The following is a 15,937-nucleotide window of genomic DNA, read 5'->3' as shown; positions in this document are numbered from 1 at the left end:
TGGGGCTGCCGGGAGCTCCCCAGCCCATCAGGACTTCGGTAACCGGAGCCCTATGTGTGTCATGGGAGCTCCCCAGCCCATCAGGTCTCTGGCGCTAGCAATGTTGCCAGCTCCTGCAATGGATGGTGTGTTTCCTAAAGCTCCAGATCCTGGAATCACATGACTGCATGAGAAGCTCAGTATCCATTTTAATAAAGGATGCTCATAGCCCTCATGGTCGCAGAGAAAAGCTTTAGACTGTGACCCTGAACAGCGCTGACACCAGATGTTAGAGAACAAGAGCCCCAAGTGGAGGAGGTTGTCAAATGTCATGATTTTTAAGCCAAACTCATGATTTTGGGGGTCTGACTTGGGATGAGCAAGTGGTATTGCACCTGTTGCATAAGCGTGTGGATCGGGGCTCTCAGGGAGGTCTGGGAGCTCCTGGGGCAATTATAAGGTCCCCAATAGGGTAAAGGCTGCAGTGAGGTTTCACACTTGAATGGTGAGCCCACAGGAGCCTGGTCAATTGTGTTAATGGCTAACCAGGTAACATTAACCCATGAAACCCTGCCCAGCAAATTGCACAGACCTGTCAGGCTTCATTTCACAAGGCACCCACACAAGCCTTCAATTCCTTTGGGAAGAATAAAATTCCACCCCAAAGAGCCTCGCTGAAACCCTGTACCTGTTCAGGTGTGCTTTGGCCAAGAGAGCCATTCATTTCTCTCTCTCGTTGCTGGGTCTAGTTAGAGTCCCCAGCACCGAGACTCCCCCAGTTCTCTGGACAGACTGTTCCATGGCCTAGTGCATCGCGCTGTCATCAGCCCGACATTCAGTCTAGCACGTCCCTTCCTGCCATTTGCCCCCTGGCTCGTCAATCTTCCCTGTTCTCTGGAATCCCCCTCTTTCCGGGATGGATCCACCCAGCGAACGCTCCCCTGCCTTTGGCATTGTTTAGCTCCCCTTGCTGGCTCATCTTTTTCTTGCTTCTCTCCTCTGGCTCCACTTCGTTTTTCAGTCCCTGCCAGGGAATGTGGTGCCCAGAGGTCAGAGTGCTGTGTCTGCCTCCCAGCCAGCCAATGGGGCCTAGCGGAGTAATCGTGGCACTAGAAACCAGATTACTTCTCCCTCTGTGTGATGAATCGTTTCGTGTTGGGTTAAGCTGGGCTCTGTGGCATGGGGAGGCTGGTCAGCCCTTGGGAGAGACGTGGCTAAGGCCCAGCATTACCCAGAATTCTCTGCCTCCGCAGCAGTCAAATTGGTGCTCTCTGCGCAGAACTTTCCAGCCAGTATTTGTTGGCCCTTGGGGTCTCCCGTTCTTGTGGGGGACCTGAAATGGGCATTTCCTGCTTTTCCCACAGGTGAGTCTGGGGGATGAAACCCAGGAAAGGTGCGAGCAGACAGGGCCGTGGGTCTGCCCCCTTAACTCCATGCATTTGCATTAAAACTCTGTGGAGGACGATTGACTGTCACATCTTCAAAAGGGGACTGGCTGGGTCTGAAATCAGGCTGTTCTGTCACTGCCCAGGTGTTTCCCCTTCAGAGCAGATTTACTCTACCCAGTTGGCCTCCTTCCCAACACAGACCCCTACTGGACTATTAAAAATCACAGGGTCATCACAATCACAGGCTTGTCGGTGTGGAAGAGAGGACACTAGCTGAGAATGAACATGTGGGGAGGGTCATGCCTTTCGCTCTATTACTACATGGCACAGGGGCTTCAGAGCTCTTTTCAGGAGAGCACATTTCTTTACCCTGTAGGGCAGGTTCTCATCTGAAACCCCTGCAATAATAACTGGAACCATTCCCCCTGTCTCCTCAGAGTGGGTGCCGTCTGAACCGGAGCCATTCTATCAGTCCACAGGAAATGAGCCAGCCCCACTAATTGTGGGGAAGGAGAAAGGAACCGTGGTCTATCACATAAAGCCAGGTATGGGCTCATACACTAACAACACTGATAACCTGGGCGTGGAATCCAGGAGTCTGTAAAGCCCCTTTCAGACCTGCTCTGGGGCAGGGCTGAGCCGTGCCTGGCTGGTCTCTGAGAACACTGACTGTAAGGTGTCGTTTCCTTTCCGGTTCCGACACTGCGTGGGACGAGAGCTCCCTGTTTTCATGTGAAACACTCGGGGTTCTGGCTGCATACAGAAAGTCTTGCTCTACACTTCGGGTGACAGATCTACACAATTCTCATCTCCAGCGCGTGAGACATGAAACTAACCCAGGGCCAGATCCAAAGCCCAATGAAGCCAATGTTGACCTGCTCAGGCATTAATTGGGAAATCATTGGTCAAACCATAAAACTTGAACGTGCTGGATCTCAGTGGCTGAGGCCTCTATAAATGACTGAATGCTGGCTTTTCTAGAGCACGCCTCATTCCCAGATCACCGCTGGGGTAGGAAAGACCCAGAGGTCCCAATACAGGACTGTTCCCTGTGCTATGTTTTCTAGCAGCAAATGTTCATGGCAATGTGGCTCCCACCCCTTCCCTACAGGAGTGATCCCACAGCCTGATGTGTCTCTCTGTTGAGGAGTTGAATCCTGTCTAATCTGTTGTCCTGCAGCAGGAAGCAGATTCTGGAGATCTCAGCTCATAAGCGGCTTGCTGGCTCTGTGAGATGGGAAATGGCCACCAGTCACTGCCCAGCAGCCTCCAGTTAGCAGGGCCCAAGTTTCTTACTGGTTTTCTAACCATCCCCTAGGAGAGAGGCTGAGGTTGGGCAGCAGCCAGGTGTCCCCGAGGGTACTCACAATAGCTCCCAAGGGCATGTAGGGTGTTCTTTACCCCCTCTGCTCCTTCAGCAAGCACAACTCTTGACATCCAGTTCCAGTGAACCAGCCCTGCCCTCCCAGTGAACTCTTCTTAACCCTTCTGTGCCCAGCTTAGAGCTGCCTTGCGTGACATGCCTGCTCTAACAGTGGAAACTTGGGCTACATCTACCCTGGAGCTGGAGGTGTGATCCGGGGTTGAAATTACATCTCCAGCTCCAGTATGGACATACCCTTTGGCTTTATCTACACTGGCGCCTATGCCGGCGCAGCTCTGCCAGTGTAGCCCCCGAGCGGAGGTGTAGCCTATCCCGACAGAAGGAGTTTTTCTGTCGGTGCAGGAGTACCCCCTCCCCAAACAACGTTAGCTGCGTCAGCAGAAGCCGTCTTCCCTCGGCGTTGTTGCGTCCACACAGGGGTGTTGTCGGCACAGCTATGTTGGGCAGGGCTGTGGTTTTCTCATATTGCTGATGGCTGTAACTACGCCCATGTAACTTTAAAATGTGGACCAAGCCTAAGTGTGGCCATCTTTGGGGGCTGGCTCCAGTGACTCGTGTCCACACATAGCCCATCCTGGAGCAGTGCTGCCTCTGGGGCTCTTACTGTGTCGACACAGCAAGAAGAAGCCCCACAGCAGTGAATCTCAGAACCTGGGTCACCTGCCTTGGGCTTGCGGGGCTCACGCTTCGGGACTAAAAACAGCGGTGTAGATGTTCTCACTTGGGCTGGAACTGGACTGTGAAACCTGGCGAGGTGGGAAGGTCTTGGAGCTCGTCTCCAGCCCATGTGGGAACATCTACACTGCTCCATGGCACAAACCCAAATCGCTTGACCCGGGCTCTGAGACTCGCCACCGTGGGTATTTTTTACTGTGTAGATGCAGACGCATCGTAACAAGGATGTGTCTGTGCCTGGTACGTAAGTCCCATTTCCTGCAGCCCATGAGGCAGATGCTCAGACCAGGATCGTGATCCGGCCCTACTACTCTTGCAGGCCAAGCCGTGGAGGTGGGCGCAGGAGCAGGCCCATGCTCTGTCTCCATCCCTCTGCGCTCTCTCCAATCCTGAGAGTGGGGGCCAATGTGATACTGGCACACCACTATCCACTCTCATCCTGGCAGCAAGCATCAGCAGGAGAGGCAGTGTCTCATAGCAGATAGAGCACTGGGCTGGGACTCAGGAGACCTGGGTTCTGTTCCCTAGCCTGCTGAGTGACCTTGGGCAAGTCACGTCACCTCCCTGTGCCGGTTTCCCACTCCGTGAAATGGGGACAGTAACACTGACCTGCTTTGTGAGGAGCTCTGAGATCTATGGATGGAAAGCTAGGGGTCATTATTATTGGCACTCCCTAATCATGGCTTGGGGATTCCAGGCTGCCCCCTATGGAGCCCAGAGAAAGCAGCGAGGGGGCTGTCTCGTGTGTGTCAGGGGAAAAATGCCTGAGGGTGAGGGACGTGAAGCAGGGGAAGCGAGGGGTTTAGCTGCAGTGGGGTGTTTGCTCAGTAGTGGGGGATGCTTTGGGCACTTGCAGCCCAGAGGTTCCCTGCCTTGTACTGGGGCAGAGCCTGAGTCGCTGTATGAGCAAATTCCCCGCCCTGCATCGGAGGGGAGTGGGATTCTGAACAAGGGCCATGCCGCAGGGAGCTGGGTCTAGCACAGGCTGCAGGTGTGACAAGGGCATCTCCTCTCCCGGCAGTGGCCAAAGGCTCCTATTTTACCTGCTCCCGCGTTGGAGGCGCGCGAGGGCCCATCACGTCACCCGCCATCAGCTTGGAAGGTCCAGAGGACACCACCCTGCTCTTTGAATCCAGATTCGAGAGCGGGAACCTCCAGAAGGCCGTCCGAGTGTGAGTGAGAGGGCAGAGGACGTGGGACTGTCCATGGCAGGCAGGGGAGAGGGAGCTTTCCAGTTAAGCCAGGGTGCCCGGTCCAGGCTCTCTGTGGAGGGCAGGCGAAGGGGAAGCTGGGATGGCCCTGGGGGGTGGCTGTATTAAATAGGACAGGGGCATTAGAAGAGGAACTGAAGATGTGCCTCACTGGGACGGTATCTCCAAAGTGTTTGGATCAGCCCCGTCCCAGGGAGCAGGCGCTGCCTCCCCCAGCTTTGGGAGCGCACTGAGCTGTAGCTGTCCCTTCTCTGCTGCAGCTCCCCCAATGGTTGCCTGCTGCATCACCGGGGAGGAGATTTGGCTGCTCCATCACCAGCCCCTCTGCCAGGCTGGGGGAACAGGAACTGGGCTTGACGGGCCAGGTCTGAGCCTAGAGGCTCCCCTTCCCCACAGCCCCCATGAGCGGGGAAGGAGGATTCTCTGCACTCGGCCCAGTTTAGAGCAGCCTGGGAGTTGCTCTACTTTGTGCCAGCCAGCAACGGTCCCAATACCTCTGCCCCCGTGTCCTGTGCACCAGGGTCTATGGGAAGGGAAGCTTAGGAGCCATCCTATGCACTAAAAGAAAAGGAGTACTTGTGGCACCTTAGAGACTAACCAATTTATTTGAGCATGAGCTTTCGTGAGCTACAGCTCACTTCATCAGATGCATACCGTGGAAACTGCAGCAGACTTTATATACACACAGAGAATATGAAAGGAGGTATTGTTTCATATTCTCTGTGTGTATATAAAGTCTGCTGCAGTTTCCACGGTATGCATCTGATGAAGTGAGCTGTAGCTCACGAAAGCTCATGCTCAAATAAATTGGTTAGTCTCTAAGGTGCCACAAGTACTCCTTTTCTTTTTGCGAATACAGACTAACACGGCTGTTCCTCTGAATCCTATGCACTGACTGAGATGGGTCATCCTGTGCGGAAAATAGGAGGTGCTCGTGTCTTTACAGGCTGTACCATAATACGGACACACAAGGGGGCAGAGGTCAGATTGCTCGGACACGTGTGAAGCTGGTATTTCCTAATGATCTAGAGCTGGAGTTGCCATTTAAAGAATATCCTTTTAACTAAGCTTTTTGCATATCATTGCATGTAATGAATGCTAGGAACAAAGACCTATTCCCTAGCACAGGGCAGCACACTGTTGAGAGATAGGGGAAATCTCGGTCTTTGTTCATAGCCTACACAAAGAGAAGTTAGATAGAAACCTCAATCCTCTTGCTGGACAGTTGCAACGTAACATGACTTTATTGCTTAGAATCCAGAAAGGTACCACACAAAAGCAGAGTGAGACAAAGCAGGCTGCTCTCTAAGGCAGAGAGGTCCAACTCATCCCTCCTTACTCTAGGCTGGATCTCTGCTGAAATACCAGATTGCACACTTCCCTATAGTAATCCCCTAGCTTGCAAGCAGGGCCAGGAAACTCCCTGAAATTTAGAGTGGTAGCTTATCATTTTAACTCCGTTTTCACAACACCACAGGTGTAACTAGGGAATGCTGTTTGAATCAAAGTATCTAACACCCCTCCAGCAGAGCCCAATAGCCCGGCTGCTGATGTGCATGGAGCAGGTCTGCCTGTGGCCTTTCCTGTCCTTCACACAGATGTGTGTACAGGGAGAAACTGCTCCAGGTGTCATTTTCTCTTTCCTCCTTGCAGAGGCCCGTACGAGTACGAGTTGACGCTGCGCATGGACCTGTACACCAACAAGCACACCCAGTGGTTCTACTTCCAAGTCAGGAACACCAGGAAAGGCATCACCTATCGCTTCTCCATTGTCAACCTGATGAAGCCCAAGAGCCTTTACAGCATGGGGATGAAGCCACTCCTGTACTCTCAGAGGGATGCGCAGACACATGGCGTGGGCTGGCGGAGAGAGGGGGGCAACATCCGGTACTATCGGTGCAGCTCCGAGGAGGGACAGGCGATGTATTGTCTCACGTGGACGGCATGCTTCCCCCATGACCATGACACATGCTACTTTGCCCACTTTTACCCCTACACCTTCTCGGACCTGCAGCGCTACCTGCTGGCAGTGGTCAGCGACCCGGTCCGCTCCCAGTACTGCAAGCTGCGGGTCCTGTGCAGCAGTCTGGCTGGCAACACCGTCTACCTTCTCACCATCACCAGCCCATCCCAAAACCCCGCTGCCACTGCTGCCAAGAAGGCCGTGGTGCTGAGCGCCAGGGTGCACCCTGGGGAGACCAACGGCTCATGGGTGATGAGGGGTTTCCTGGACTTCATCCTGAGCGACTCCCCCGACGCCCAGCTCCTCCGTGAGCTCTTCATATTTAAGGTGGTGCCCATGCTCAATCCAGATGGGGTGATTGTGGGGAACTATCGCTGCTCGCTGGCCGGGAGAGATCTCAACCGCAACTATCAGACCATCCTGAAGGAGTCCTTCCCCTGCATCTGGCACACCCGGAGCATGATCCAGAGGTGAGGTGCAGGGCTCATTGACCTCGGTGTGTAGCACAGAGCTGCTAGGGCCCCATAACGTAGCACGGTAAAGAGAACACTGTTGATTAGAGACAGTGTGGCCTAGTGGTAGAGCACTGGACTGGGACTTGAGAGTGGGGCTCTATTCCTGGTTCCGTCACTAGCCTGCTGAATATCCTTGGGCAAAGTCATTTCCTCGCTCTGTGCCTCAGTTCTCCCCTCTGTAAAATGGGGAGAATGACCCCCTTTGTAAAATGCTTTGAGATTTACGGATGGAAAGTGCAAGGTAAGAGTGAGAGATTATTATAAATATATATACAGAAAGAGAGAGAGAGAGAGAGAGAGAGCGCGAGCGCATACATAACCATCCAAGTTAAGAGACAATTATTAATGCTGCAAAGTCATTCAGTCTCAAACAAGGAAATGCCTCAATTAAGGTGATCAAAAATGCAAACTCACAAAGGGGCACACTACTAAGGTTGCCCTTGCATATCCGTGTTCTGTGATGTTCATCACTGGGTGTTGCAAACTGTAATGTATTTACCTTCACATCTCTCTGGTGAGTGGTATTGTGATCCTCATTCTACAAATGGGGAAACCGAGGCACACAGAGATGACGGCCAATATGGGCAAAACTGGTGGTTAGGTTTGGGTGCCAAACTTGAGCTCTCTTGAGGCTGATTTGTCAGAAGTGCTGAGCCCCCACAGCTCCCTATGACACCCTGTTGCAGTGCAAGTGCTCAGCTCTCTCAAAAACGAGCCCTGAGGTGTCCCTGTCCAGACAACTATAAAATGGAGAACACGCAATTAATGGTCACCGGCAGACATGTGTGTGAAAGTGGCTTGCCCAGCCAGGGAGAATCTTGCAAAGGAGCTGGATTCTCCATTTTCTTCCTGCAGTCCCGTGCCTCGTTCCGGACACACACTCCTACATCTGCAGCAAATGGGGTAGGGTGCTACAGACAACAGCCTCGTTCGCTGCACAGACCTGAATGCAGTCTGTCCTGTGCACTGAATGAGGCAGGAGTCCTGTGGAAAAAACAGCATGCGATCAGGTAATTATAGATGCACAAGGGGGGCAGAGTGAAGGTTGCACAGGCAGGTTTAATTCTGGCATTTCCTAACTGTTCTCCACTTGACTTTGAAGCCTTAGTAATGTTCTTTGAATTTAAAATTTTTTGGGTTCCCTCATTTAAAAAAAAATGAATAATAGAAATTTTATAATGTGCAACTGTAGAAAACCTACCCATGGCTGCTCAGCTGTATGAGAGCTCAGGGGCCAGGTGGTCTGCTGGTGTAAACTGTCACGGATGTCAGTAGTACTGCTAGGCAGGTCTGCCAATTTTCAACTGAATTCTACTTTTACAGAGGCAGTGCTGCCTCGCAGCTAGAGCACTCGTCTGAGATTCGGGAGATCTGGGGGTCTATTTCTGGCTCTGCCACTGGCCTGGTGGGTGACCTTCGGCACGGCACGTCCCCTCTCTGTGCCTCAGTTTCCCCACCTGGGACAATGGGGATAATGAGACTGACCTGCTCTGCAAAGCGCTTTGAAATTTACTGATGAAAAGTGCTGGATAAAAGCTAGGTTTTATTATTAATTATTGTGTGCCCCAGGGTCCCCTCTAACCCAGAAGCTTCTCTCTTCCGCTCCCCAGTTATTCTGTGATGATTCTCAAATGATACCACTTCACTTTTGCATCAAATGTGATAACTGCTAAAATTTCCCTTTAGCCCTGAATTCACAGTCAGGTGTTATGTTCCCTTTTGCACCCATTCATTTGGTTTTATTAACAGATCCCCGTACAAGTATCACCTTCACTAATTTACTTCAAAAAATGAAATACGTCTTTGTAACCACAGCCCCAAACGATGGAATTTAGCAGGTGTTTCCTGAATCAACTAGGGTTCTCTAAAGCAAGCAGGATTTAACAGATATAAAGCAGGCTTTGATTTTCAGTTTATTGGCTTTCAGCATCTGTTATTTCTAACCTGAAGAACAGGATTAATGTTTCTTATGCAGGATAAATTATAGCAAGGGGCCACTACATCAGCTTCATACAATGAGGTAGCTGCTCCTGCAATAGTTGGGGCAGGTAGTTTGCAACTGTCTGTCAATGCGAGTCTCTACTTGAGATTCATTAGTATGCGCTATATAATGTCTATGCTGCAATTAAGCAGCCCCTTAGCCCAAGCCCTGTGAGCCTGACTGAGCTGGAACAAGCCAGTCACGGGTGTCTAAGTGCAGTGTAGACATACCCTGAATGACTTCTGAAGCAGAACTCTCCCATCTGCACATTTTTGCAGCTCAAAACTGGCTCTGTACAAACTTTGCCAGAATAATCTGTCTCTGGGCAGAGCCCAGGTCTGAGAAGCATCATCCCTCTGGGACAGATTTTATGTGGCTCTCTGCGGCATTGGGGATGGAGTGTTAATTTCCTCCTGAATTGAGGAGTCTGTGATACCACCTGTGGGCCACAGATGGTTACATACATGCATCTGTACACATGTGTAATTGGCTCTGGATTTCTTCCTTTGTGCAGAGTCCTGGAGGAGCGGGAGGTTCTGCTGTACTGTGACTTCCATGGGCACAGCCGCAAGAACAATGTCTTCATGTACGGCTGCAACAACAAGAGCGCTCCTTCCCAGTGGCTCCATGAGCGCATCTTCCCACTCATGCTCAGCAAGAACGCCCCTGACAAGGTGGGTGTGGGAGCAGCCCACAGGAAGGGAAGGAGTTCCCCACAGCCCTTCTCTGCATGCATCCAGCCCAGAGGAGAAGGATCGTCTCTGCTCTTGGAGCCCCCTCACTGGCCACCATGGGCTGGGTGGGGGCCTGGCTGCGAGGCCTGGGCATCTCCGCATAGGAGTCCCAGTTTTGCCTGGAGTCTCTTGGAGCCAGCTGCTCATGTGCCAACTGTTGGGGGGTCGGGGGGGGGTGGGGGGAATTTAAAAAAAAATATCACATCACAGAGCCAGGAAGGCTTTGGTGCTGTTCTGGGGCACAACAGAGCTGCCCCTATAGTGTAGAGCGCAGGCTCCCCAAGAGCACAAGGGTGATTCAGGGCTGAAGGGACCTAGGGCCAGGGCCCCTGTGGAGAAAGCAGTATGCAATCCCCCAGTTACCACTGTATGTACAGCCAGGGACTGAATCTGCACTGGCAGTGGGGTGAAGGGTGCACAGGCAACCTTCAATCTGGCATCTCCTACCTTTAGACTTGTTCTCTTTGCAACACAGAATGCCCTGGCCCCACTGACATCAGTGGCAAAGCTCCCCTTGGCTTTGTAGGGGTAGGATCCTCTCCCTAGTGTTTCTGTAGGAAGCGTGTTTGCAACATACGCTAAGGGGAGGTTCCCCAACCCGTCCCATTCCAAGCCCTGGTTTTCAGCTGGGTATAATTTTTCTGGGTTTTAGCCATTGGGGCAGGAACTTGTCCTAGCAGCTTTCTGTCTTGGGTGGAAATTTTTGGATTGTTTCAGCAAAAATTATTCATCAGTTTCCAAGAATGAGGCTAGGGACAAAGTTGTGCTAAGAGGCTAGTGCTGGCAGGGTAGTTACAGTAAATCTTAATGCCGTGTCGCTACGCCAGCCTGCTAGTGTTGGGTGGCCAAAAGGCACGGGAATTAGGAGAAACAGGATGGGGCTGTGTAAGGAATGAGTGGGCTGAGTATCAGGAAAAGCTTCCTAATGCTGAGGGGGCTGTTGACTGTGGAATAGTGTCCCCAAGGGAAATGAGGAAAGCCCCCCAGTTGGGACATGGGGACCCCTGGAAAAGGGGTTGTCTGTCAGGAGCAGTCCCACCTTGGGGTAGAGCCAGGATCTCTTTCTGCCCCACATCCGCGCTGACCCACCCGGGGCTTTGTAGTTTTCTTTCCACAGCTGTAAGTTTAAGGTCCAGAAGAGTAAAGAAGGGACGGGACGGATTGTGATGTGGAGGATGGGAATCCCCAACAGCTACACCATGGAGTCCACCTTCAGCGGCTCAACTCTGGGTAAGGGCAGCACTATCCTAACATGTAGCTGGGCTGGGAGGGAGCTGGGGCGCTGGGAAATAAGAGTTTTGCTGGAACAAGGCTGTCCCCTGCCCTTCAGGAGTTCTGCCTGATTCCCCTCATCAAGCTGGGACAGAGCTCAGTTGGGCTGGCACCACCAGCGCCTCTGGGGTGGTACCAGCCTACAGCCCCTCTTGCTCCCTCCACAGCTTGAGGAGATTTACATGGTAGACTTGCTGTTTCTTTTGCTGTTGGGCTGCTAGATTTTATAGGTGACTGGCCCTACCCAGCAGATAATCTCAGAGGGCCCCTGCCGCTGTGCCAGTAGATTTGATTCCACTGAGGCAAGCAGGAGCAGGACCCTCTCGCTGGGTTAGAAAGTTCTCTATGGGCTCCCTTGTTGTATGTCTGCTCCTGGGCCTTCTGCACGCTGCATGGATTTTCCCTCACTAGGGCCCCTTCTTGCTCCAAGACATATTGTAGGAGGCCCTGCTATGGGGATAGTACCTGTTCCCCACTCTCCTGCATGAGGTCCAGAAGTCCCCGCAGCTGCTACAATAGTTCAAAGGGGGAGAACTGTGTTGATGACCGGGGATCCTCCCAGATAGCAAGTAGTAGTGGCGGGATGAGTTGGTCCCAATAGCAGAGCTCCTTTGGGGAAAATTTACACAACATAGCCTTGAGGGTCCTGTGAAGCACTCCGCTAAGCCGTCAGTCTGCAGAGGATAGCCAGAGGGCCCAAGTTTTTTAACTCCTTAGTAAATCGTAGACCTGGTGGAGCAGCTATAATGTAAAGTTCTTTGCCTGGTCTGTCAAGATTTCCCCAGGAAGGCCTACTCAGACAACGATCTTGAGCAACTCCAAGGTGATGGTTTGCATTTTAGTGTTCTTGAGGGGAAATTGCCTCCGGGAATCAGGTGGCGTAGTGCAGGACCACCAAGATGTACTTGAACTTGGTGATGCTTTTTGTGAGGGGTGCCCACCAAGTCATGGCAACCCTCTCAAAGGGGGTTCCCCATTAATGGGAGTGGGACGAGGCAGGCCTTTGGTACTCCTTGCGGGGTGGGGAGCTGGCACTCTGGACAGGAATTACAGAAGTCTCTAACTTCTTGGTGCACCCCCAGCCAGAAAAAGTGGGCCAGAACTAGGGCCATTGTTTTCTCATGGCCCAGATGTCCTGTGGCAGGGACATCACAGGTGAGTCACAGGATGATACCACCAACTGAGCCCAGATTTCTTGGGTCTGTGGGTCATGGTCAATATGTACAGGTGGTCACCCATCAATTCAAACTGGGGGTACTTTCCTGCCCGGTGAGGTTCCATGACTTTCCCCGTTGATGCTGGTTACCTGTTTGTAGGTTTGACTGAGTGTGGGGTCTTCCCATTGATCTTGGGCAAAGCTGGCCCCCAAATTCCACATCTCTTCACTGCTGGGTTGCCTGGGGGTGGCCTCCTCATCCAGGATGTCAAGCTCACTATCTTGGTGTTCCCCACTGCTGGTGCCAGGGTCAGTGGGTGTCTCCCCTTCCCCTTCAAGGAGGTCTTGTTCAATGGCTGACTCCGGACAGTTGGACTCAGGACTTGCAGCGTGTAGGACCTTTGCAAATCCCCTCCTGTCATGGCCCAGGATAATGGGGTATGCTAGTTTTGAAGCCAGGCCTACACTCAGGGTTCTAGTCTCACCATTCATCATCACAATGCCCAAGTCACTGTGATAAGGCTTCACATCGCCATGAATGCACTGAACGTGAATCATCCCCTCTGGCAGGCCTGGAGTCTTAATGAGGTCCTGGCGGATGAGTGTCTGCCCACACCCTGAGTCTACGAGTGCGGAAACCCGTACCCCATCAACTTCCACTGGGATCATCAGCTTACCAGAGGGTTGTTTTTGGGCTTGAGCTTTGCCGATCCAGACCTGCCCAAAGCTACCTGCCCTTGGACATTCACGGCAGAGATGGCTGAAACGGCCACAGGTGAAACATGGGCCAATTTCAGAGTGTCTGGGCCTGTTCTTGGATTTTGTCAAGTGGGTCAACTTGCCTGGGATTTGGGATTTCCCCACTATGGCTGGGGGCTCTCCTAGATGCCTTGGACGACCGCTGATTATTGGTGATGTCTCTTCCATCAGGGCGTTTTGAGTCAAGGCCAGGCCTGTTTCCCTGACTTCACAGCCTCTCCTCTTTTGTTAGTGAGGTTGCCGGTGTGGAAGCCCAAGGCCGACAGGGATCTCAGCAGCCAAAAAATTTTCCATAAGGAAGAGAGCCTCGTTCAGTGTTGCTGGCTGATAGCAAAGGATCCATGACCTTCCTTGGGATGGAAGGATGTGTACAAATTGCTCGAGAACCACCTGCTCAGCAACCTCAGCTCCTTTACGCTGCTTGGGCTGTAGCCACCTCCAGCATGCATCCTGTAGCTGCTAAGCCACCATCCTTGGTCTGGCCCCTGGTGGATATGTCCTTCCCTTCAGTCGTTGCCGGAAGGTCTCAGGCGTGATGTCGAGGGCATCGAGGATGGCACTTTTCAGGCACCCATAGTCTTGGGCATCAACCACCGAGAGCCTGCAGTACACAGCCTGAGCTGGACCCGTTAGGTATGGAGCCAAAAGGGTGGCCCATTGCTCAGGGGGCCACTTAGGTGCTGAGGCAACCCGCTCGAATGTGACCAGAAAGGCCTCTGGATCATCATTGGGCCCCATCTTAGCTAGGTGAAAGGGCACCACAGAGCTGGTTGGGGTCGCTTCTCCATCAGAACTGGGGCCTGCAAGGATCGGGAGCGGAGCAGCAAGCTGCTGCAAACACTGCTGCTGCTGCTGTTGGTGCTGGGCCCCCAACTCTCGGATTAATTGTTGTTGCTGACTGCCCAGCTGCTGAAGAAGCTGCTGCTGCTGGCTCTCTGTGAGCCACCTTATCAGCATCTCCATATCCACCATGTCATGGTTGGGTACTCCTTCCTTCAATCCCATTTCCATGGGGAGCGTTGTAGTTCACCCTTAGCTTGTCCCCTCGACTCGGGGTGGGGGGGGATGTGTGTAAGGTCTGTGTTCTCCAACAAGTTGTAGGGTTCCTCCCTCTTGGGGTAAGGGCACCCCCTTCTGGGGACAAGAAGGAGTCAGCAGGCCAGCCAGAAATTCGTCAGGCGGCCTGACCTGCGGCTACGCATCAGCCCAGTGAGCCCTTCTGGACTGGTCTCCACTAGAGGACCCAGCACACACTGCCAGTCGGCGGGAATCCCCGGTCCCTGGTTGGGGGCACCCCAAACACGCTAGGACTCTGGCCTCTTGGGGTGTGGGGGCTGAGCACTGAAACGGGCTATGGTCTCACTCTCCTGGCTGGGGCAGGGATGGGGGCTGAGCAACGAGCCAGTCACTGGCTAGGCGTCCCGGCCTAAGGTTTTGCGCCTGGCCAGCCCCCGAGACTGGGGACCCCAGGTCCACGCTGCTGCACAGGGTCCTAGCCCGGGGCCCACAGGGTCAGTGGGGAAACAAGCGGTTGCTACCTTGTGCACGACCAGAGCAATGTGTCACTCTGTGGCTTACAGCCGGTCGGCCCTTCCTCCAGCCTCCTCGGGCTGGGCTGGGCTGGGCTGGGCTCGGCTCCCTGAATCACTGTCTGCCTCCTTCCCATCCGCTGCAACACTGCAGGCAGGGCCCGGCTGCTCTTATTCTTCCGCCCCCCTACACTTCCTTCGGGGGGGGCAGGGTGGGCTCAGCTGCGCCTCCCCAGGGAATTAACCCCCTTGGCACTGGAGGGAGGCCCGGCCCCTCTGCTCGCTCCAGGTGGGGCAGCCAGAGAGGTGGGAGGAGAACTGGGGAGGGCAGAGCCTGGAACGCCTGGCGGGGCAAGGTGGGGAGGCACCAGGGGAAATGCCTTGGAGACGAAGGGAGATGGGGCTGCAGCAGCCCAGAGACTGCTGGGAGCGGAGTGGAGAGGGCTAGTGGGGGGTCCAGGGGGGAGTGGGAGAAGAGGGTTGCAGGGCTGAGAGGCGAGGGCTGGCTTTCTGAGCCTGGGGGAGCAGTGTGCTTGAGCTGGGAGGGGAGGATGCGGGGAGGGATGAAAGTGGGGCACAGGGAAGTTAGCGGGGGAGGGGATGGGATCAAGGGGGCGGTGGGGCTAGGGATGGAGAAGCCTCTGTGCCAATGAGCAAGGAGATGGAGGAGGGGCAGGGGCAGGCCTCAGCAGGGTGTGTCCATCTTCACTCGGAGAGCTGGCGAGATCCTGCCCAGAGTTGGGGGCAGGTGGGGGGAGCCGAAGGGTGCAGGTCAGCGGTGGGGTTGTGGGGAGGGGGTGCAGGCGGTGAGGAAGGTGACAGCACCGAGGAGGGAGAGAAGGGATGTGGAGAGAAGGAGGCTGGACGTTCCAATGGCTGGAAGTTGAAGCGAGACTAATTCCGACTGAAATAAGGGGCACATTTTCAACAATGTAATTAACCAATGAGACAGCTTCCCAAGGGTCCTGGTGGATTCTCCACCCCAGGGAATTTTCAGATCCAGACTGGATGTGTTTCTAAAAGCTCTGCTCTGGTTCAACCAGGAGTTATTTCGGGGCGGTTCTCTGGTCTGTGCAATACAGGAGGTCAGATGAGATGATCACAATGGTCCCTTCTGGCCTTGGAGTCTAGGGGCTTGTCTACATGGTGCAGCAGGGCGCATGTGGGTGTGAATTCCCAACCCCACTCGTGCACTCACTGACTGGTGTGGACCCTACTTGTGCCCAACACTTCAGGGCACCTCGGCATCCACAGCCCAGAGTGCGCATTGCTGCATGCATAGACAAGCCCTGAGGCTCTAGGGCTGTGTGGCCCCAAGAAGTGGGAGCAGGAGGTGAGTGCGGGGGCTGAGTTGCATGCAGACAGCAGGGGAGAGGTCTGGCAGCAAAGAG

At 53.7% G+C, this 15,937-nt stretch overlaps 1 protein-coding gene across 8 annotated transcripts in view; it reads left to right on the top strand.

Moving 5' to 3' along the window:
• The window catches only part of AGBL2 (AGBL carboxypeptidase 2), a 64,423-nt gene that overhangs the window by 6,522 nt on the left and 41,964 nt on the right, over positions 1 to 15,937 (top strand). For all 8 annotated transcript variants that reach the window (XM_075129205.1, XM_075129201.1, XM_075129203.1 and 5 more), the window contains 5 exons: positions 1,805 to 1,912; positions 4,448 to 4,598; positions 6,291 to 7,070; positions 9,611 to 9,770; positions 10,934 to 11,060. In XM_075129205.1, the coding sequence (XP_074985306.1) occupies positions 1,805 to 1,912; positions 4,448 to 4,598; positions 6,291 to 7,070; positions 9,611 to 9,770; positions 10,934 to 11,060 (1,326 nt within the window). The remainder of the gene's footprint in view (positions 1 to 1,804; positions 1,913 to 4,447; positions 4,599 to 6,290; positions 7,071 to 9,610; positions 9,771 to 10,933; positions 11,061 to 15,937) is intronic.

This window comes from Caretta caretta, chromosome 6, assembly GCF_965140235.1.
Source record: "Caretta caretta isolate rCarCar2 chromosome 6, rCarCar1.hap1, whole genome shotgun sequence".
Classification (NCBI taxonomy): Eukaryota; Metazoa; Chordata; order Testudines; family Cheloniidae; genus Caretta; species Caretta caretta.
Note: the sequence above shows the minus strand (reverse complement) of the source record. Positions and strands in the feature narration are given on the sequence as shown.